The following is a 23,116-nucleotide window of genomic DNA, read 5'->3' as shown; positions in this document are numbered from 1 at the left end:
CATCTGAGTGCACGGAAAATGAACACACTCCTGAAGAGGGAAGAGACTGGATTATTCCTATTAGGAAAGGAGGAGGCCATCAAACGGGCAACAGACTCCTGCGTGGCCTGTGCCCAGGTCAACGCTAGTAAAAACCCTCTTGCGCAAGGGGCTAGTCTGAGGGGGCACCGCCCCGGCACCCATTGGGAGATCGACTTCACTGAGATCAAGCCCGGTATGTATGGCTATAAGTACCTACTAGTTTTTATAGATACCTTCTCCGGATGGATTGAAGCCTTCCCCACCAAGCATGAGACAGCTAAGGTGGTCTCGAAGAAGCTCCTGGATGACATCTTTCCCCAGTACGGAATGCCCCAGGTAATAGGGTCGGACAATGGCCCCGCCTTCGTCTCCCAGGTAAGCCAGTTGGTGGTCCAGCTATTGGGGATCGATTGGAAATTACATTGTGCCTACCGCCCCCAGAGTTCAGGTCAGGTAGAACATGCTAATAGAACCATCAAGGAGACTTTAACTAAATTAACGCTTGCAACTGGCACTAGAGACTGGGTGACCCTCCTCCCCTTAGCATTATATCGTGCCCGTAATACCCCAGGGCCACACGGACTCACACCCTTTGAAATCATGTATGGCTTACCCCCTCCTATTGTTAACTTCCTAGATTCTGACATTGCCTCCTCTGCCAACAGCCCCCTGCAGATGGTCCAGAAAGAGGTATGGAAACCACTAGCAGAGGCTTACAAAGAACAGGCTAACAAACCCTTGGTTCCCCATTCCTACCAGGTTGGCGACTCCGTGTGGGTCAGGCGTCACAACTCCAAGACCCTAGAGCCGCGCTGGAAGGGGCCATACACCATTCTCCTAACCACTCCCACCGCACTCAAAGTAGACGGGATCGCCGCCTGGATCCACGCTTCCCACGTAAAGGCGGCCCAAACCAGCCCGGACAGCCCGGCACTCAGGGAACCAACTGAGAAGAGATGGCATCTCCAGCAGACTCCAAACCCGCTCAAGATAAGACTCACTCGTTCTTAATCCTCCTCTACCTTGCCCTGTTGATCCCAGGGACCTTAGCTGGCCCACACGTGCCCAAGTTCCAAACCTGGGAAGTTCTAAACAACCAGGGAGATGTCATATGGTCCACTACTGGAACTCACGCCCTATGGACCTGGTGGCCGGACTTGACACCAGACCTCTGTAAGTTGGCAGGCGAGTCATCCGCCTGGTTCCCCGGCCCTAATCTCCCTGACCTCGATGAGACTCCATGCTCTAGGGACAGCTCTTCATCAGGCACCCTCCCCATCTGTATACCCTCCGACCAGTATGGATGTGGGAATCAGTACACCCGGGCTAACCTCCGGTCTGCTGAGTTCTATGTATGCCCGGGGCAAGGTCAATCTCGACAGCTTAGACGTCAATGTGGGGGGATCACTAATTTCTATTGTGCTTCATGGGGTTGTGAAACTACAGGCGAGGCCTCCTGGAACCCTTCCTCTAGCTGGGACCTGATTATAGTAAAGAAAAATAACACCAATGACCCTAACTGCCCTCAACCTTGCCGAAATAGCTATTGCAACCCTTTGGTCATTAAGTTTACAGAGAAAGGAAAACAAAATCACCACTGGCTTCAGGGGAACAAGTGGGGGCTGCGATTATATGCTCCGGGAAAAGACCCAGGACTAACTTTTAAGATCAAGTTAACCCTAACTACAGCTTCCACTCTGGCTATAGGCCCAAACCCCGTCCTAACTGAGCCATGTCAGGCCCAGCCAAGACCACAGGTACTACCCCAACCCACGACATCAATGCCATATTCAATACCTGGTTCCTCTCCTATGCCCACACCCTACCCAGGGACAGAAGAGCGCCTCCTACAAATCTTAGAAGGGGCCTTTTTAACCCTGAACTTTTCTGACCCTCGTAAAACCCAGGAATGCTGGCTGTGTTTGAGCTCAGCCCCACCTTATTACGAGGGAATTGCGGTAACAGGAGAGTACTCCAATTACACCTCGGCCCCCTCCAGCTGTTCTCAGAGCAGCAGACACAAGTTAACCCTACCCGAAGTTACTGGGAAAGGGCTCTGCTTAGGAAAGGTGCCCCACTCCCATCAGGCCCTGTGCAACAAAACCCTCACAATCTATCCCGGCAAATATTGGCTCACCGGGCCTAATGGAACTCAATGGGCCTGCAACTTGGGACTAACCCCCTGTGTGTCAACCACAGTACTCAACCAAACCAATGACTTCTGTGTTCTAGTTGAAATCTGGCCCAGAGTTACCTACCACCACCCTAGTTATATATACTCTCATTATGAAGAAATGACCAGGTATCCCAGAGAACCCGTTTCCCTCACTCTAGCCTTGTTGTTAGGCGGTCTCACTGTTGGAGGTATAACTGCAGGGATAGGAACAGGAGCCACCGCCCTAGCTGAAACATACCAGTTTAGACAGCTCCAGCAGGCCATGCACACCGATCTTGTGGCACTAGAAGAATTCATATCGGCCCTAGAAAAATCATTAACCTCACTCTCTGAGGTGGTCCTCCAGAACAGGAGAGGACTGGATATTCTGTTCCTTCAAGAGGGTGGCCTCTGTGCAGCTCTAAAAGAAGAATGCTGTTTCTATGCGGACCATACTGGGCTAGTCAGAGATAGTATGAGCAAATTAAGAGAGAGACTAAAGCAGAGACAGCATCTTTTTGAGTCAGGCCAGTCGTGGTACGAGAGGTGGTTTAATGGGTCCCCCTGGTTTACTACCCTAATCTCCTCCCTGCTGGGACCAATCATTATTATACTCTTAATTCTCCTATTTGGACCCTGCATCCTCAACAGATTAGTCCAGTTCATGAAAGATAGGTTATCCATAATCCAGGCGATGGTCCTCACCCAACAATACCATCGCCTGAGACAGGAAATGGAGACTGAAATAGAATGAAAGATTCCATTCTAGTTCATAGAAGAAGAGGGGAATGAAAGACCCCATTTCTAAATATTGTTTAGTCAAGTAATTTAAGGCTTGTACAATGCTATTTTGTAAGGCTATTTTGTCAGAGTGGAAAAATACCACCATGTCACAAGGCTTGTGGTCACCCACCATTTCACAAGGCCTGTACAAACGGTTCTGGAAAACTGCCCTGGGGCCAAGTTATTGGAAAAACAGGATGTATGGTCTGTTAGGATGTATGGTCTGTGAGTAGGCTTCTGGTAAAAATAGCCTAACCATTTCCCGATTCCAAAGCCCTGACCAGAGCTAAATCTAGCCGCATTAAATTAGCCAACCAAAACCCTGTAATTATGCCTCTCGCTTCTGTAACCCTGCTTCATGCTTTCCACCCTATAAAAGGGTCTCCTCCCCTTCACTCGGTGCGCCAGTCATCCGATAGACTGAGTCACCAGGGTACCCGTGTATTCAATAAAGCCTCTTGCGTTTGCAACCGGACTTTGGTTTCGCTGGTTCTTGGGGAGGGTCTCCCTGACGAAGGACAGTCCGTGAGGAGGGTCTTTCAAGGAGAGGAGAGGACAGGAGATGAGAGGAGAGGAGAGGAGAGGAGAGGAGAGGAGAGGAGAGGAGAGGAGAGGACAGGAGAGGAGAGGAGAGGAGAGGAGAGAGCCCCATGGGAACCACTGTCATTCAAACCATGTCAGTCCTATACTTGAAGTATCTACAGGCTAGGAAAGGATGACTGCTTCCTCCCAGGTGCTGAGACCACCCTGGGTACCACAGTCAGCATCTGCCTGCAACTACAGCATCAGCAGCTCACCAGCATCTGCACACCCCAGTGCACACTATGATTATTATAATCTAGGTTACTCAACTTGGTTCTTGTACTTATTATTGAGAGTCTTGTTGTATACCCAGCTGCCCTCATGGGAATCCTCCTGCCTGCAACACCACTCCCAGCTTTAATCAATTTTAATAGAAAATATTTAAAAATCAGAGACAGGATCTTATATCTCTCTCTCTCTCTCTCTCTCTCTCTCTCTCTCTCTCTCTCTCTCTCTCTTTTTGGTTTTTCGAGACAGGGTCTCTCTGTGTTAGCCTTGGCTGTCCTGGACTCACTTTGTCGACCAGGCTGGTCTCGAACTAACAGCGATCCGCCTGCCTCTGCCTCCAGAGTGCTGGGATTAAAGGCATGCACCACCACACCCAGTTAGCATCTTATCTATCTTTCATCTCATCATGCTATCTGTGTTACACACTTATCTGGTTGTTCTCATAAGATATCCTGACTAAGGCCATGTGAGAGTCATAGGGTATATTCTGATGTCCAGTTGGAGAGGAAGTCCATCCTGGGGAAGGCATGACATCAGGAGCCTGATGCATTTGGTCCAGTGTCCAGAGGGTCAGAAAGGTGAACACACCTCTTCAGCTTTTGTTTGCCTTTTGTTCAGTCCAGGACCCCAGCATATGGGATACAGCCACACACATGGCTAAGGTGGGTTTCCCCATTCCAATGAACTTAATCTAGAAGATCCCTCACAGGCATGCTTTCCCTAGGCTTGTGTCCTGAATCCCTCTAGATCCCAGCAAGTTGACAGCATCAACTAGCACACTGTCCAATCAGCAGTCACTATAATATGTTGACTGATCATGGCTTAACATTACTCAGTTTAGTATTAGTATCTACAGTGAGCACTTTACACACATTCCCACAAGAACACAGAAGTTGGGCATTACTGCACTAATAATACCAGTGAGAATCAGAAGACAACATGCTCGGTACCTAAGGTCTAACAAGAAGAATGTGCAAGGTTCATCTTCCTGAATACTTTGGCTTGTGCTATAGCTTCCAGGCAAATACCTCTTGGAATCATGGGGGGTTTTTGTTTTGTTTTGTTTTCTTTGGTGTTTTGTATTTTTATTTGTTTGTTTTGGGACACTGGATTTAAAAAGAAGAGTGGAGACTAGCTTGCCCACACAGAGAGAATGCTGTTTTGTGTGGACAAGGGAGTATTGACTTTACATGGGGAATTCCAGGGGCTTTTAACACCTGCAAACAGGATGCTGTAGGTTCTCCTATGGACTCCCAGCCACATTCAGAACCTGCCTCTACCCAGAGTCTCCCACTGTGGACTGCTGATGTCTAAAGTTGAGATGACAGATTTGTGTTGTTTAAAACTGTCATCCTTTCAGCAGTTTAAAAATTGCTGCTCTGGAAGTACCAGGAAGTTTTCCTTACATAGACTTAGTTCCTTGTTTCTGCTCTGTAGGACATGCTTCTGTTCTTTGCCTATTCACAGAATGACAGGAGGGGATATGTTCCTGTTGCTGTGGACTAGGGGCTGGGCAGCTTCCTTCATTCCTTACTAATGGTAGTATCACCCTGTTCTCTGTCTCCTGAGTGCAACTGTATTATTGCCAGTTTTGCTATTTCAAAGGGACACAGCTCTGGTTCCCTTTATTGTCTCTTCTGTGCATGTGGAAATGTTTCTAACAGGAGAGTAAGTTGATAACTGGCTGGTATGCAGTCAGGAACCCTCTTGAAGGGAGCAACATTGTAGATTGTAGGGAGCATAGCTCATTTCTATCCTTGCCTGTGTGGAATTGCTCATGGGAGTAGATCTGCAGCTACATAGTCCACAGCAACACAATCAACACAAATTTCTGTCAATACATTTTGTACTTTAATTTTGACTATTTGAGAATTTCATAATGGCACCTTCTTTAATTTTAATATGTGTTTCCCTGTGGGTCCCCCAGAATGCATGTATGTTGTTGATAGTTTGTTTGTTCTTTTCCTTACACAGCCAGGATGATGTGGAACAGTGTGGGAGAGACAGGCCTGATTGCTCAGCACAATGCCTCATGGGAAAGCATCACTGGAGCCTTATAGCATTTGCCTATTAAATATGATTATTAAACTGAATCAACTTGAAGTGCTGTTCACATAGGGATCTACTCAATGAGCCCTTGTGAAGGAGGTACAGATTGTTCTCACTTACATAATTTAAATGTTACTTAAGGCTACAGAAGTGCTCAGACTTGGATGTGACTTTGACAAAGGTCTCCTGCATCGCGCTGTTGTTCATGTGGTAATCACATGTTGATGTCACAGATGTACTTTTCAGTAAGCAGCAAACACAGTTTTAACCAGCTCCCCTATGGAGAAAGGAAAGCTAACAAGGAGGATGCAACCACGACCTCCTTTACAAGTACTAAATTTTCAGTAACAAGCATATTGATAGACAATCACTTGTCAGTGGTGGATCCGGCATTCACTCCCAGGGTCCTCAGGTTGAAGAGTGTGAGATGACACATCACTGGTTAAAGGGCCTGTGTAGGCTGGGCGTGGTGGTGCATGCCTTTAATCCCAGGACTCGAGAGGCAGAGGCAGGCGGATTGCTGTGAGTTCGAGGCCAGCCTGGTCTACAAAGTGAGTCCAGGACAGCCAGGGCTACACAGAGAAACCGTGTCTCGAAAAACCAAAATAAATAAATAAATAAATGAATGAATAAATGACCTGTGTAGAGACATTTGTGCTCCTCCTATAGTTCTGGGCTCAGAGATGCTCCTTTAGGCCAAAGAGGAAGGCAGAAAAGACCTGATATACAGCTGTGGTACCTCTGCATCCCTCTAGTGGACTTATCCTGAATTGCATGGGGGAGAAGCACAGCTCCTCAGAACTGCATACATAAAATGCTATAAGAAGTGGCTTTCTTCAGTTCACCTTATAAAGCTTATTCCAGCCCATGCGTTTATTCATATCATGTGGGTGGGACAACTGCTTGCTTTCCCAAACACTCATGGAGGTCAGAGGACATCTTGGGTGACTTGATTCTGTCCTTTTGTCCTGTGGGGCTCAGGGATTTCACTGAGGTTTTGGATTTTCCAGTGACCAGCTCACCAGGCTGAGCCATGGCATGTGTCCCCTATTTGATTTGAAATTATCAAGTTATATTCACCAAATAAATGTGCAGCATTGATAGACCACATATGGTATGGATTTTCTGTAGACGCGGTATTGAAAACAGATTGTTGGTAACTGAAAAAAGCAGTTAAAAGCACATTTAAATATCTGGAGTTGCAGCTTTGTTCTCTCTGCCTTGCAGAGTTTACAGAAAGAGCCGTTCCTCTAACTATTTTTAAAGTCTTTTCTCAAATAACAGCTAATTAATTTGGTTTTCTACAATTAAATAATGAGTGTTATTTAGTTCTCTGATACAGTGTAATTGTTAAAGAAAAAGTTTTGACTCAAACAAACCCTTTTTACTTTTCAAAGTGCTTTCAGACTACTGGTACAAAAGATCACAGTGGTTTCCACAATTTGAGTGTCTACAGAGGTTTGTTGTGCTCTGGAACCATACATCTAACCACAAAGAAAAGTACCTGAACCCATGGGTTTTTATTTCAGTAGGACCAAAGAACTGTAACCTTAAGGAAAAAGCTCAATGGATCCATACACCATACATAAAGTACTCATTGATTCTGTAACCCCCATCTGCCTTCATGTTTTGACTGACCTCAAAGCCAAAAGCAAACCCTACTGATAAAGGGGAAATATGAGCTCTTCCTCCAGTGGTTTATGGCCTTGGATCAGTGTGGATAAGGTATCTCAAAGTAGACTAAGGGATCCTTCAGCAACCAGGAGGACAACACAAAAGTACCAACCCAGAGTCAGCTGCCACGTAATTACACTTTGATATCAGAAGGCTGGACCAGAAGTGTCAGCAGGCATCTGAGCAGACATAACCTAAGTCCTCACTCTGCATGGCAACCTCAACAGCAGCATGGAGCCATTAGCCCTAAGAATCCAGAGGTGAAATGGGAAGATAAAGAGGGAGCCTGTGCTCTCTCTGAAGAGCCAGCAGAGCTTTGGAAGAGGTTGAAACTGGAGCAGAGTGAAATGTAGCTTGGATGTGAAGAATCTGAGAAAGATCAACTATGGAAACCTCAGGAAGAAGATCCAAGACAACTAAAGCAGCAAGTGGGCAAAGACTATCAGGAACTGGGTAGGATGAGGTGAATTTTGCACATGGGATGAAAGGTCACTAGTGCCCTAGTACAAGGAAAGTTTTCAGTAACACCACGAGAAAAGTCTCTAATGTTGTTGCAAAACCTTCAGACTGGTGATCAAGTGCGCTCTGACCGTCACAGAGATCACACAAGCCCTGTGGACACCTACAGGAAGATCAGATTCTATATTGCAGTTTCATAGATCAGAAACAACAGAAGCAAGTGAAAACAGTGCCTGTGCAGGAATAAGAGCAGGACACTAGCCAGTTAAAAGTGAAAAGAGAAGTTCAGTGGAGAAAATTTCTTACACAGAGAAGAGTGAAAACAAGTTTACTGGGACAAACACAGGTACAATGTGCATACACAGTAGCAGCAACGCCATTCTCAACAACTACATCTCAAGACCAACCCCTGAGGCCGGGAAAAGGATAGTGAGGACCAAGAGATGGGCAGTGGACACCACCAGAGCCCTGATGTCACAGCAGGCATGGAAAAGAATATTAGAAGTGAAGTAGCCCCATGGACACAAGGTGAGATCCTAAGTGCAGCCTCAAACTTCAAATTCCTGGAGGAGACATGCACATGCCAAAGGACACCCAGAGCTCAAACATGACATCATCAACTTTTAAATGAGCCTTCTCATGGAAAGAAATGAAAACCAGATACACAAGAGTTCACACATTTAACATGTGATGTTCTCCTACCATTTCCGGAATGTAATTAAGATAAGGGTCATCCTGAAATAAGGCTTTATGACAAAGACACAGAGAAGGACATTGTGGCTCAATGAACTGCCTGTCTTCCTGAGGAGAGTTGTCAGACCAGGACTTTTCTGATATTGAAGAAAAACAAAGGACAGACTGCCTTTGCTTAAAAATTGTTTATATAATGGTAAAAAGTCTGTACAGTATTTCCAAGGAAAGGATGGTGGTTTTATGTTAAATATAAAAAAGTAAAAGCAAAAAATAAATTAAACAAGAGACTGAGATTTGGGCTTCCATAGAAAGATGAGGTATTTATAACAGGCTAACTAAATGATGCAGGAAAAGCTTGATAGAACAGGTTGTAGGAAATAACTTCTGACCTATTAACTCACTGCCAAACTTAAAAAGGGCCAAAAACACAGAGCCATCTTGTCTAGCACTTCTGTAAACTCAAGGCTTATGGCACCAATCTTTTTGTTTGTTTGATTTTTTTTATTTAATTAATTTATTCAGATTCCATCTCAATTGGTATCCCCTCATTTGTATCTTCCTGTTTCTCACTCCCTCCTTCTTTCACCCTATTCTACTCCCCTAGGTCTGTGACAGAAGGGGACCTCCTTCCTCACCATATGGTCATAGCATATCAAGTCTCATCCTGGTAGCCTGCTTATCCTTTCTCTGAGTGCCACCAGGCCTCCCCACCAAGGGAAAGTGGTCAAATATGGGGCACCAGAGCTCGTGTCGGATTCATCCCCAATCTCCATACAAATGTGGAGAATGTGCTCTTCATTGGCTACATCTGAATAGGGTGCTAGGTTTACTGTATGCATTGTCTTGGTTGGTAGAGTAGTTTGAGCAGACCCTCCTAGGTCCAGATCTCCCAGCCTTGATGGTCCTCTTGTAGGTTTCTAGGACACTCTGGTCCTTCTATTTCCCCATTCTCCCATACTTCTGCTGCCCAGAGTCCCAGTAGAAGTCTCCATATCTATCCCAATCTCCTGCTAAGGGAAGACTTTCAACACAGCCCTTTTGGGGTAGTGTCCAATTTTCAGTGAGGACATACTATGTGTGTCTCTATGGATCTGGGTTAACTCACTCAGGACAATCATTTCTATTTCCTTACATTTGCCCACAAATTTCAGGATTTCCTTGTTTTTAATAGCTGAGTAGTATTCGATAGTGTAATGTGCCACAGTTTCTTTATCCATTCTTCCACAGTGTGACATCCAGGTTGGCATTCCAAATAAGGCAGCTATGAACATGATTGAGCTATGGCATCCATCTTAAGGAAAAAAGACACCTAGTTAAAAGAAAACTGATTGTATCGTAATGCTAATTTTTAGTTCTTATAAAAGTTGTTGTTTGCTCACTTTGTTTTGGTTAGTTTAATATGCTTATGTAATCAAGGAAGATATTTTTTCACTGTACTATAAAATGTTTGAAATAAATGATCAAAGTTAATGAGGAAATGATTTTGTGTATAAAGACACAGGTTGTCAGAGACGGCAGGTGTGCTTCCTCTCTGTCCCTCTCTCATAGAACAATAGTAAAAGGTGTCCCTTGTCTGATTCCTAAATTGCCACTCTTGCAGCCCTGTCCTCACCCTGAGTTGGACTCCAGCACATATGCATAAACCAAGCTGCATTATGAGATCTACAGCTGATTGCTGATTACCCAGCTTCATTACCTCTCTACCAGATAGACGAAATGCTGCCTTGAGTACACATGAGGTACTTAATGTTCCTTTTTTTTTTTTTTTTTTTTTTGGTTTTTGGTTTTTCGAGACAGAGTCATTCTGTGTAGCCTTGGCTGTCCTGGACGGGCTTTGTAGAGCAGGCTGGCCTCGAACTCACAGCGATCCACCTGCGTCTGTCTCCCAGGTGCTGGGATTAAAGGCGTGCACCACCACGCCCGGCTCTACTTATGTTTCTTATATTCTCTTCTAATAACCATTTTAACGTTAATATTGTTAAATGTATTGACAAAACAGGAGACATTGGGGGTACATCTCCTATCTTGGTCTTGTAGTAAGGAGGCTGACCCATGAGAATCAAGAGGTCCAATGGAGCCTTGACTAATAACTGGCATGCAAACCAGGCTGGATAACAAACAACATCTCAAGGGAATTGTGAAAATATGAAAACTAAAACCAGGACAACTACCCACCACCTTTTCACAGATACCACTACAGGAAAAGTATGGTCACAACCTGACTTATACATAAATGAACAATGGATCACTTAGGTGATGGGATCCCATTCTATACACTGCGGCAGAAAAATACCTGTCACCACGGGACAGTACAGTGCAAACAGAAGATGAACAGAAGGCACAGGAAGCATGTAAGGATGTCCTAATAAAATCTGTAAATAGATTTGCCACATGATATCTAAAGTCTTTCTCAAAGCATTCATACAAATAGGGTTTTTCTCATATATGAGTTCTTTCCTACTGCCTGACATCAAAGGTGTTAAAATACTTCAGAGCTAGGGACATGACTGAGCAAGTTCATTCCCTGGACCAAGGTGAGGTTTTTGATAACTTCCTGTAACTCCTGCTACAAGAAGATTAAAAGGATTAATCCTCTTGGAAACCAGAACACAGGTATACACATGCTCAGTCTCTCTGTCTCTCTGTCTGTCTCTGTCTCTCTGTCTCTCTCTGTCTCTCTCTCTCCGTCTCCTTCCCTGTCTCTCTCTTCCCCCTCTCTCTAACACACACATACACTCACATACACACTGACATTACATAATAAATTAAAACAAGTAGTTAAGCAAATATTTTTTACCCATGAATGTTTTTCTCATTCGTTTCTGTAACTCAGGTGTTGAGGCACCTAAAGGCTTGCTTACCTACAGAGTTTTCCTCTATCATGAATTGGTTCTTGTAACAGAGAGCAAGCATGTAGGCTTGAAGCCAGAGAAATCAATCCTTCTCAGTTGGTGGTATCATTTGGGAAGACTTAGGAAATGCTGCCCTGCTGGAGGAAATACATCACTTGGCATGCTCAGCTTTCTCAGTTCCCACACTCTGCTTCATACTGCAGGTGGAAGATGTGAGCTCTGAGCTTCCTGCTTGGACCCCTGATGTGTCACACGTGTTGCATGCTGCTTTCATGATGATCCCATATCCCACGAACCATACGCCAAATTCAACTTATAAATTAACCTTACAAGGCAACTTATAAGTTACCTTAGACATTATGTTTGGTCACAGCAACAGAAAAGGCACTAATACAAAACATAAAGATTTACACCTGGATGCGTTATTTTAGGTAATTGAAGGGAACTGTGAAAGCTAAGTGAGTTACCTTATTGTTAAATTCACCGGGCGCTGTCCATAGGAGTTTGTAGTCCAAAGATGACAGAGAGGGGCATCATGCTGTTAGAATAGGTTGTTGATCCATGTCCCATTCTTTTCTCCAAAATTAATATTCTATGTAACTCAATGGAAGTCTGTACGCTGAAGGTCTTACCAAATACTTTCTAGTCATAGACTCCTGACAGTAGGAATCTTTTCAGGTCCTCAAAAACACTGTGATATGCAAAGGCTTTAACACACTGATTACACACTAAAGGTTTTGTGTTTGTTTCTGCTTTTGGTTTTTCGACACAGGGTTTCTCTGTGTAGCCTTGGCTATGGGAGACTCATTTTGTAGACCAGAGTGGCCTCAAATTCACAATGATCAACCTGCTTCTGACTCCCAAGTGCTGGGATTAAAGGTGTGAGCACAGTAAAGATTTTAATATTGTGTACAGAAACCATGATGTGCAAAATATTATCACACCGACTACAATTATGGGTTTTCTCTGCAGCACAGCCTCTTCTCAATATTGCCAAGACTACTGCTACATGCAAAGACTTTACCACTTCGCTTATTCCTATGCACACATCTCCACTATATGTTCTTTCTGCATTAGTAGGTAAGGGTGCTGTGAAAAGGCTTTACCGCATTGATTATGTTTATAGGGTTTCTCTCCAATATATGTTCTTTTATTTATTTGAAGAATACAATGGCATACAAATGTTGGGAACAAGGAGGGAAAAGCCTGTTTTAAGTATTGCTTTTTTGTTGTCAGCCTCTGTCTTCCCTAATGTTACTATTGCTGCAAAGAAACAACATGACTAAAAAGCAAGTGGTAAGAAAAGAGTTTATTCAGGGTACACCTCCAGATTATATTCTATCACTGGGGCAATCAGGCATGGAACTCAAGCAGGGCTGGACACTGGAGGCAGGAGCTTATGCAGAGGACATGGAGGACAGCTGCTTAGTTGCTTGCTTTCCTCGGCCTGCTCAGCTGCCTTCTTTGAGAAGCCAGGACCACCAGCCCAAAGAGGGCAACATCCACAATGGACTTTCCCCCATTGATCACTAACAGAGAAATTGCCTTACAGCTGGATCCCATGGAGGTATTTTCTCAACTGAGGTTCTTCATGTCTGATGACACTAGCTTGTGACAAGTTGCAACACAATACTAACCAACACAGCCTCCATTTAATCATCGGTTGAAACTAAGCTCAAGTTCCCAGATCCTAGCAGAGCCGTGGACTTCACAATAGCTGAACAGATACCATTAGACATCTTTGTGCCTCACTGAGGCTCTGTCTGGGGTCGGACCATGGGAATGGGAGGTCTTGAAGCATTGGTGAACAGAGATGGGCAAGTGACAAACAGAGCAACTCAAAATTGAGTTTGTGTCTGCAGCTATGTAGTCTAAGTTGTTAAACATGCATCTCAAAAGCAGGGGGGCTAGTGGTTACATTTTCCCACAGAGCAGGTTCAAGGAAGTCAGTGAGCAATCAGGCACACACAGTTCAGGTGCAGAATGCAAAGTTGTTGTGTTGTCATCTTTTGAACTACAACTTTGAATGAACACACAGCAAAGACATCATCACTTCTACTTTATTGGCTTAGGATCAATATGTATGTGTTCCCTTTGTCCAGGGTCAACGTTCTACCCCTAACGAAACCTGTGCCTAGCACCTGTGTGCCAAGACAGTTTTTTCCTTTTCTTTAGTTCCATCATCTCACATCTGAGCATCATGATTTGGAATTTTTGAAATCCACTCTTTCTTTGTAAGCCATAATATAACTTATTAGGTAATGATTAATGTCTACTTATGCCTCTTTCAATACGAGGAAGTAAAGCAGAACTACTCTGGACCTGGGCAGCTCCTGGCTGCAATCGCGAGTCAGAGCCAGGTTGTCTCAAAGTAACGCTGCTGGTAAAATGTCCGGATTTGGGAGTGCAGTAGAGGTAATAAGAAAGAACAGATTCCAGCACAATGAGGGAAAAGAACTTCAGGTTTTCTCCTGGCAGAAACATAAGCGCCAGTCCAGGACTCTCTCACCTTTTGAAGGGTCGTGGCCTCAGGCCTGTGTAGTATTTGTAATACAAACTCCACTGGAGGGAGGAGTAATGACTCCTCCTAATCACAGCTTCTCTTACTCATCTTTTTTTAAAATAAGATTTATTTTTGACATATACAGTGCTCTGCCTGCTTGTACCCCTGCAGGCCAGAAGAGGGCATCAAATCACATTATAGATGGTTGTGAACCACCATGTGGTTGCTGGGAATTGAACTCAGGACCTCTGGAAGAACAGACAGTGCTCTTAACCTCTGAGCCATCTCTCCAGCCCCACTCTTACTCATCTTTTATTCCTCAAAACACAATGCCTCTTGTTAATCACACACACACACACACACACACACACACACACACACACACACACACACCAAACAAACAAACAAAAAACAACAACAAAAAACCCAAATGGGTATGATTGTTTAGACTGTAAAACCTACATCTGGTTTCAGTTGACATAGATCACCCGCATAAGGAAAGCCCCTATCCCTAAATCCTGATGGGTGGGAACTGTAGCTGTAACTTGCCTCAGATGATTATGGTTTTCAAGTTTAAAAGCTCTCTAACGTTCTCACTCAGGGGCAGAGGTCTGTGTGTTGTAGATCAGCTCCCATGTATGTTCAGTGGCCCTGATCAATCAGTAGTGCCTTGATTGCTATACACTCTTGTGTGTTTCATTGACTTGGGGGTGTGAGTTGTGTTGGATCTCAGTAGACCCCATAACACAAAGGCCTTACCTCATTCTTTCCATTCACAGAACTTCTCTCCAGTACAACTTCTTTCATGATGATGAGCACTATAGAAATGTACAGCGGCATCACCATTTAAATACTTTCATTAGGTTGTTCTTCCTTATGAATTCATTCATGATGGAATGTACAAAAGCTTCATCATATTCATTACACTCATGTTTCTCTCCTGTATGAATTCCTTCATGTTTTTGAAGATGCCTGCGACATGCAAAGGCTTTACCACATTGGTTACATTCATAGGGTTTCTCTCTAGTGTGTGTACTTTTATGTATTGAGAGACTACTGTGACATGCAAAGGGTTTACCGCATCGATAGGGCTTTTCTCCAATATGTATCCTTTTATGCCTTTGAAAATGACAGTGATGCCGGGCGTGGTGGCGCACACCTTTAATCCCAGGACTCGGAGGCAGAGGCAGGTGGATCGCTGTGAGTTCGAGGCCAGCCTGGTCTACAAAGTGAGTCCAGGATTGCCAAGCCTACACAGAGAAACTCTGTCTCGAAAAACAAAAACAAAAACAAAAACAAAAAGAAATAGAAAATGACAGTGATATGCAAACTTTCTACCACATTGGAGATTTTCATTAGGTTTCTCTCTGCTATGAGTTAATTTATATATTGGGAGACTTTTTTTTTTACTACACAGAACCTGATTTTGAAACTAAATTAAACATATACATGTACATTAAAGCTAATGGCATCGCAATTTGGGAGTTTAAGGCAAGATTTAATCTAAATGAATTAAGAAAAATGATGAAGGGATGTAATTTGAAATATAGATTGTGCAAAAATATGAAATGCATCAATAACTTAAAGTAGTTTTCAAAGGCTACACTACTGGGGAAAAGAGGCTTATGATCTTAATGCCAGCATTAAGACAGACAGAAGCAGTGCACAGCTAATGAACAACTCACTATTTACAGAAGCATGGCAAGAACATTCACACCATGTGACATTGCCGACGGTCAAACTGATAGAAGCAACAGAGAAAATGCACCAACATGTTACTTTAGAAAATAAAGGGTCACTTTAATAAAGTAATTCTGCCAGAGGAAATAAAGCCCTGAGTGCAAACATGTGAGCTCTACAACACCAAATCCCAACCAATCCATTCATAGTACTAAATATACAAAGTCAGCATGGTCTTTTTAACACAGTACTGTTTATAATAGTTCAAACACAATCCTTACCTTGCTTAACTTCAAATATATAACAAATATTTTTTTTGAGACACAGGGTATTTGTTTATGAATTATAAGACCTATATACAATGAATGACATACCTACACAATCAAGTATTTTAATATGCTTCTTAAATGCAGTGACCTTATTCACACTATTCTGAATTGACCACATCAGTTTTCAAAATGTATTTGGAAACTATTATAGTGTGCAATGTCATTACGATATTGGATACGTTCACAGGATTTGCTTCCAGTGTGTGTTCTCTCATGCCTTTGAAAATCACTGTGACATAAAAGGCTTTAGCACATTGCTTACATTCATGGAGTTTCTCTCCAGTGTGTGCTCTTTTATGTACGTGGAGACTATGAGATATGCAAAGCATTTACAACACTGCTTATATTAATATGGCTTCTCTCCACTGTGTATTCCTTTATGTATTTGGAAATTACTGTATTGTGCAAAGGCTTTACCACATTGATTACATTCATAGGGTTTCTCTGCAGTATGTGTTCTTTCATGACTTTGAAGATGACTTTGTTGAGCAAAGGCTTTACCACATTGCTTACATTCATAGGGTTTCTCTCCAGTACATGTTTTTTTATGCCTTTGAAATCACGGTGCTGTGCAAAGGCTTTACCACATTGTTTACATTCATATGGTTTTCTTCCAGTGTGTTCTTTCATGATTTTGAAGATAACTCTACCGTGCAAAGGCTTTACCACATTGCTTACATTCATAGGGTCTCATTTCACTATGTGTTCTTTCACTACTTAGAAGATAACTGTACTGTGCATAGGCTTTACCACACTGCTTACATTCATAAGGTTTCTCTTCACTGTGTGTTCTTTTATGTTTTTGGAGATTACTGAGATATGCAAAGGCTTTACCACATTGCTTACATTCATAGGGTTTCTCTCAGTATGTGTTCTTTCATGACTTTGAAGATTATTGTGCTGTGCAAAGGCTTTACCACATTGCTTACATTCATATGGTTTCTCCCCAGTATGTGTTCTTTCATGAATTTTAAGAACACTGTATTGGGCAAAGGCTTTACCACATTCCTAATATTCGTAGGGTTTCTCTCCAGTGTGTGTTCTTTCATGACTTTGAAGATAACTGTACTGTGCAAAGGCTTTACCACATTGTTTACATTCATAGGGTTTCTCTCCACTGTGTGTTCTTTTATGTTTTTGAAGACTACACTGATGTGCAAAGGCTTTACCACATTGTTTACATTCATAGGGTTTCTCTCCAGTATGTGTTCTTTCATGAATTTGAAGATGAATGTGCTGTGCAAAGGCTTTACCACATTGCGTACATTCATAGGGTTTCTCTCCAGTATGTGTTCTTTCATGACTTTGAAGATAACTGTACTGTGCAAAGGCTTTACCACATTGTTTACATTCATAGGGTTTCTCTCCACTGTGTGTTCTTTTATGTTTTTGAAGACTACACTGATGTGCAAAGGCTTTACCACATTGCTTACATTCATAGGGTTTCTCTCCAGTATGTGTTCTTTCATGAATTTGAAGATGAATGTGCTGTGCAAAGGCTTTACCACATTGCTTACATTCATAGGGTTTCTCTCCAGTATGTGTTCTTTCATGATTATTAAGATGACTGCATTGGGCAAAGGCTTTACCACATTGTTTACATTCATAGGGTTTCTCTCCACTGTGTGTTCTTTTATGATTTTGAAGACTCCTATGATGTGCAAAGGCTTTACCACATTGCTTACATTCATAGGTTTTCACTCCAGTATGTGTTCTTTCATGACTTTGAAGATTACTGTGCTGTGCAAAGTCTTTACCACACTGCTTACATTCATAGGGTTTCTCTCCAGTATGTGTTCTTTCATGAATTTGAAGATGAATGTGCTGTGCAAAGGCTTTACCACATTGCTTACATTCATAGGGTTTCTCTCCAGTGTGCGTTCTTTTATGCTTTCGGACATTAGTTTGATGTGTAAAGGATTTATCACACTGGGTACATTCATACAGTTTCTCTCCAGTATCAACTCTTTCAACTCTTTGAGGATGACTGTGATATGTAAAGGCTTTATCACATACAGGATATTCGAAGGGTTTTTCTCCCGTTTGATTTCCCTCGTTGATGCAAAGATAATGGGCACATTTGAGAATTTATCACTTTCAGTACACTTATGAATCATTTTATCTGTAAAATAAATTTTAGAGTTTGGTCTAATGATAAAAAAGAATCAGATCTTATCACTTTGTTTACATTTATGGTGCTCCCCTTCTTTGGGGGTTGTTTTGAGACTTTGAAGATAACTGTGATGGTAAGAGCATTTATTACATGGTTCACGTTTGTAGCATCCTTTTTCTATAGGTTTTCATGTACTTAAAGAAAACAAAAAGAACTCAGAGCTTTCCCACATTGATTCCATTCATAGAATTCCCTAAGGTGTGAGTCATACATTAACAAGGTGAACCAGAACAAAAAGAATCTCCACATTCCTAGTACTCATAGGGATTTGCTGCATCGTGAGTCTCTGGATGGTTCTAACGAAGTTGGAAAACCAGTGAACTGAAAACTTGCATCACATTCAGAAAGTCTACTCAAAAGTGGGGACTACTACATAGCTTCTGTTTGTTCTGGGACACAGAGGTACGGTGCTTCTTTTAATACCGCTTTGCTCACATGGCCTGTATCCATTGTGACATAAGATATAGCTATTAGAAAAAGAATAACAAGAGAAAGGGCTCCACATTGCAGTCACACACTTTGATGTTTGTTCCTCATAGACATGTGGTGTAGGTATTAAGGTTTCTCCACAACAACCTTCTTGACTCTCACAAACTGTCCCCTCACTAAACTGCTTTACTCTAGACTATGTGCTCATTAGAAAGTTTTGAACATATACTTATCACTTCTCCCATAGGTGTACTCTCTGTGCACATTGAGATACATGCTACACGTATAACATGGTATGACACTAAGGGGGCCAGATGTGGTTGCACACACCTTTAATCCCAGCACTTGGGAGGCAGAGGCAGGCAGAGTGCTGTGAGTTCCAGGCTAGTTTGCTTGGTCTACAAAGTGAATCTAGAACAGCCAAGGATACACAGAGAAACCCATTCTTGCAACAAATACACACACACACACACACACACACACACACACACACACACACACACACAAAGACGTTGAGGGACATGGTTTTGTGAGAATGTATTCATCCCCAATAGACATAAAGCAGTGCTTTCCTTTAAAATACACAGGACATATTAAATTTTCTTGGGAGGCATATTCATATCAGCTTGCACATGAGATTTACCTTTCATATCTCCTAGATCTTTGACACTGTTCTTCAATAGTGTGGTCTTCCCAATTGTATCCTAAAACATAGTACCAGAAAATATATGATATATCTTTGGAAATTAGGTCAAACTTACGATACTCCCTTCAGTGAATCAGACAACCATGCCTGACTTAATCACCTCATCCCTCCTCAGTTTCAATTCAAATTACAAAACAGCATCAATACTAAGGAAACAGTTGCCCTGTATTTTAAAAATAGAAAACAAAAAATTTTGTCACAGTCTTACCTATAGTGGTGAGATTCCAATAGGTCTCCAGCATCACATCTTTGTAGAGATTCTTCTGGGAAGGATCCAGCAAAGCCCACTCTTCCCGAGTGAAGTTCACATGCACATCATCCAAGTTCACTGCACCCTAAAATGTCCCATACATGTGTACAACAGGAAGCATGATAGTGACCACACTGGAAATGCATAATTCTCTGACATAGAATTCATATCATTCTGGGCTTCGTTCATTTATTTTCTGACACAGAAGCTCTAATGTCCTCACCAAGTCATGTTAGGTGACTTAGGTCACCTAGGAAAGTGAATAAGATTCTCCTCTATCATTTCTGAACTCTTTGAATAGGATATAGCCTTTCAAGAGAAATGAAAATTAACAGATAAGGAGAGAGAGAGAGAGAGAGAGAGAGAGAGAGGTGGGTGGGGGTAAGAAACATCAACAGTACTGAGCCCACATCAGAGAAACTGTATGAACTATTACTAAAGACTAAAAACAAAACAAAAGAAAAGAAAAAAGGACAAGCTGGTTGTACTGGCTCATCCCTTTAATAAGAGTACTCAGGAGGCAGAGGCAGGGTCATCTCATTGAGTTGGATGACAGACTGGTCTATGCCATGAGCTCAGGGACACACAGAGGTAGTTATTAAGACCTGACTCCTACAAAAATCAAGGAATGAAACAGAAAGACCCCAGAGGACTTTACTGAAGTTCCTACAAAGAATTGCACACTCACTCTAGTTCTGTATTCATCTGACAGATTCCTGAAGTGCCCAGCTTAAACTGTAACACTGATAAGATCGTACTAACAACAAATGCATGCTACACATGAACAGATTTTTGGGAACCAGGCAAAGAAACTAATTATCACTACTCTCATTTTTGTTTTCAGACTCTACCCATAAGGTTGAGGGGCCTAGAGCATCTCCATGCTGCCCCCATTCTGTAGGAAACCCCCTACAGTAAATTCCTTCTAGTTTCAAGAATAAATGTTTATGGCCCAAACAGTTAAGGTAAAAATTGCCGCATTGTGAATACAGCCTTCAAGAGAAAGCTCACCTCCGTTCCCATGTGTTCCCTCCCTACTATAGCTTCTGCCTACATCCTGACCAAGCCTGGTACTCAAGGACAACTTCTCCATCTTGAGGGCAGGGCCAATCAGGTTCATGTTCCCAGGTCCAGAAGGCTACTCCTGTCCTGATTGATGGAAACTTCCTGGCTCAACCCCTGAATCAAAATATGATTGGACAATGTTCTGGTTCCCCTCCTCCACCTTTTCCCCCATTCTTTAAAAATATTGTAGAGTCTCTGTTCAAGGATGCAGTTCAGATCCCAATGTGGCCGCATCCCTGTGCTCAGAAAATAAAGGTTTCATTTTCAGTTGTTCTAGCTATAGTGAGTTTTCTTTGCTTCCACCTCAAACACAACAAGATAAAATATTAGCAATATAAATGTTGATTTCCTTTTTCCTTTTTTTTTTCCGAGACAGGTATTTTCTGTGTAGCCTTCACTGTTCTGTTCTTCCTTCTTTAGACCAAGCTGGCCTCAAACACATAGCAATCCACCTGCCTCTGCCTCCTTGAGGGATGGGATTAAAGGTGTGCTCCACCACGATTGGGTGCAAGGGTTGGTATTAAATGAATTATATGAGCAGGAGAGATGTCTCTGCAGTTCAGAGATCTTGATGATCTTGCAAATAATTAGCTTCAATGGCCAGTACTTACATGGCTGCTCACAACTACCCATTATTCCAAGTTCATGAGTTCTGTGGCCACCTACTGACTACTGTGAAGTCCAGGCACACATGGGGTGCACTGTAAACATGTTTTTGTTTTGATCCCAAGCGTGGAATGTGAAACTGTCTTGTGTGAAGGTGTTTGCTGTATGTCTATTAGAAAAAGAACTGCCTCATGTGGGGAAATGTTCTTTGCCATTTGAATAACATCCTTCATGGACTATGGGAGAGAAAATATAGTCCAAATACGAAAGATCAATCCCTTTTGCATACCTTTATATTGCCTGGCTGCTCAGAGTTGCTCCTGCTTTGAGATGCTCTTAGAGAGATACAGTCCTGAGAACCCTTCCAGGCTTCTGTTGTTGCCATTGCACTCACGTTTGCTGAATGTTGGGTTTGCTGTTTCAGGCACCAGCTGAAATCCTGATAGCTAAGGGTGGAACCTCCCTCCAAAGAGCTGAGTGTAAGAAGGTGACCTCCATAGTTCCTATCAGCCCTTTTCTCTCCTAATGTGAGTTGCTGGGTTGAAAGGGTGAGAGAGGCATTAATGAACCCCAAATAAAGTAGAATTTTTTAAAAAATTCTTTATTTATTATTATGAATACAGTGTTCTGCCTGCATGTACACTTGCAGGACAGAAGAGGGCATTACCTCACATTACAGACGGTTGTGAGCTACCATGTGGTTGCTGGAAATTGAACATGGGAAGTTTGGAAGAGCAGGTGGTGCTCTTAACCACTGAGCCATCCCTCCAGCCCTAAAGCAGGCTTTAAAAAGATCAAAGCCTGCATTGCATCATCATGCTCATAGGCAAAGTCTCATATTCATCAAAAAATTTCAAGACAAACACAACATGTAGGAAGAATGCCGCACCCCTGCAATCTAACAACTCAGAAGGGTCAGGGTGTATTAATGTCATGAACACATGCCATCCTGAGAAAGAGAATATATAGTCTCCACCAAACTTCAATATCCAACATATGGATGAAGGTCAGCAAACAGCATATGGTTGACAAGTACAAAACCCTACATTCCTGGCACATCAGACACTAATATAACATGAAAAGAAACCAAAAGCCAGCAAAGTTGGCCTACATCTAATCCCAGCACTCTGGAGAGAGTCAGGTGGACCTCTAAGCTGGAGGCCTGCCTGGTCTATGTATAGAGAAACTTTGTCTTCAAAAACAACAACAAAACTAACATTAGAACAACTTTCGGCTAGCAAATTAGCTTAGCACTGAACAGCAATTGCATCTACTGTATTTTATGTCATTTAGGAATAGTCTACAATGGTGAGGGCTTGAGAAGGAAATGATGAGTTTCAACCACAACACAGTAGACAGGAACACAGGAAGTGTGGTGAGTCCACAGACACTCAAGTCACATCCCCAATAAGGAATCTAGAGAGGGTCCGACTACAAAAACTTCCATAAGCTCCTCCCATAACCCACAAATCACAATCAAGTGTGCAAAGACATCATCCTCTCTGGGAGTGTTTGTGTTTTTATTCCATCTGACTCTTGTCACCTGGGGCTCATGGTCATCCCATGATGAAAATGCATTTAGTCAACTTCAATGATCCGAAGAGTCTGCAACAGCCTGGACACTGTTCAAATGTCCAAAGTCTCTTCTGACTGTCAAGACAATCTCTTGATGGCCACATCTTGTCAATTCAGAAAACAAGCTATAACTTTCTAATATTCGCTGGTATAGAATAGGCCTTCCCATTTCCAAGAGAGGAATGTGTGCTTAGTGAAGGAAGATAAGACCAAGGCGAGAAACCATGATAGAAGGCAAAGAACAAATCATCTATCTCTTTCTCAGATACATGCGGCTTCAGTCTCAAAGGGTTTAGATGTCCCT

The 23,116-nt window shown here is 42.6% G+C and overlaps 2 protein-coding genes across 2 annotated transcripts in view; both read right to left on the bottom strand.

Moving 5' to 3' along the window:
- LOC311583834 (uncharacterized protein) overlaps nucleotides 1-23,116 on the bottom strand; it is a 249,954-nt gene that overhangs the window by 82,738 nt on the left and 144,100 nt on the right. The gene's annotated exons all lie outside the window — the stretch shown is intronic.
- Nucleotides 1-23,116, bottom strand: part of LOC311583838 (uncharacterized protein) — a 49,203-nt gene that overhangs the window by 18,729 nt on the left and 7,358 nt on the right. The window contains exons 2-3 of the mRNA XM_084757756.1: nucleotides 19,525-19,651; nucleotides 19,254-19,314 (exon numbers count right to left, since the gene is read on the bottom strand). Coding sequence (XP_084613882.1) covers nucleotides 19,254-19,314; nucleotides 19,525-19,651 — 188 coding nt within the window. The remainder of the gene's footprint in view (nucleotides 1-19,253; nucleotides 19,315-19,524; nucleotides 19,652-23,116) is intronic.

This window comes from Acomys minous, assembly GCF_964271855.1.
Source record: "Acomys minous genome assembly, chromosome: 14".
Lineage (NCBI taxonomy): Eukaryota > Metazoa > Chordata > Mammalia > Rodentia > Muridae > Acomys > Acomys minous.
This window is presented reverse-complemented; position numbering and strand designations above follow the sequence as displayed.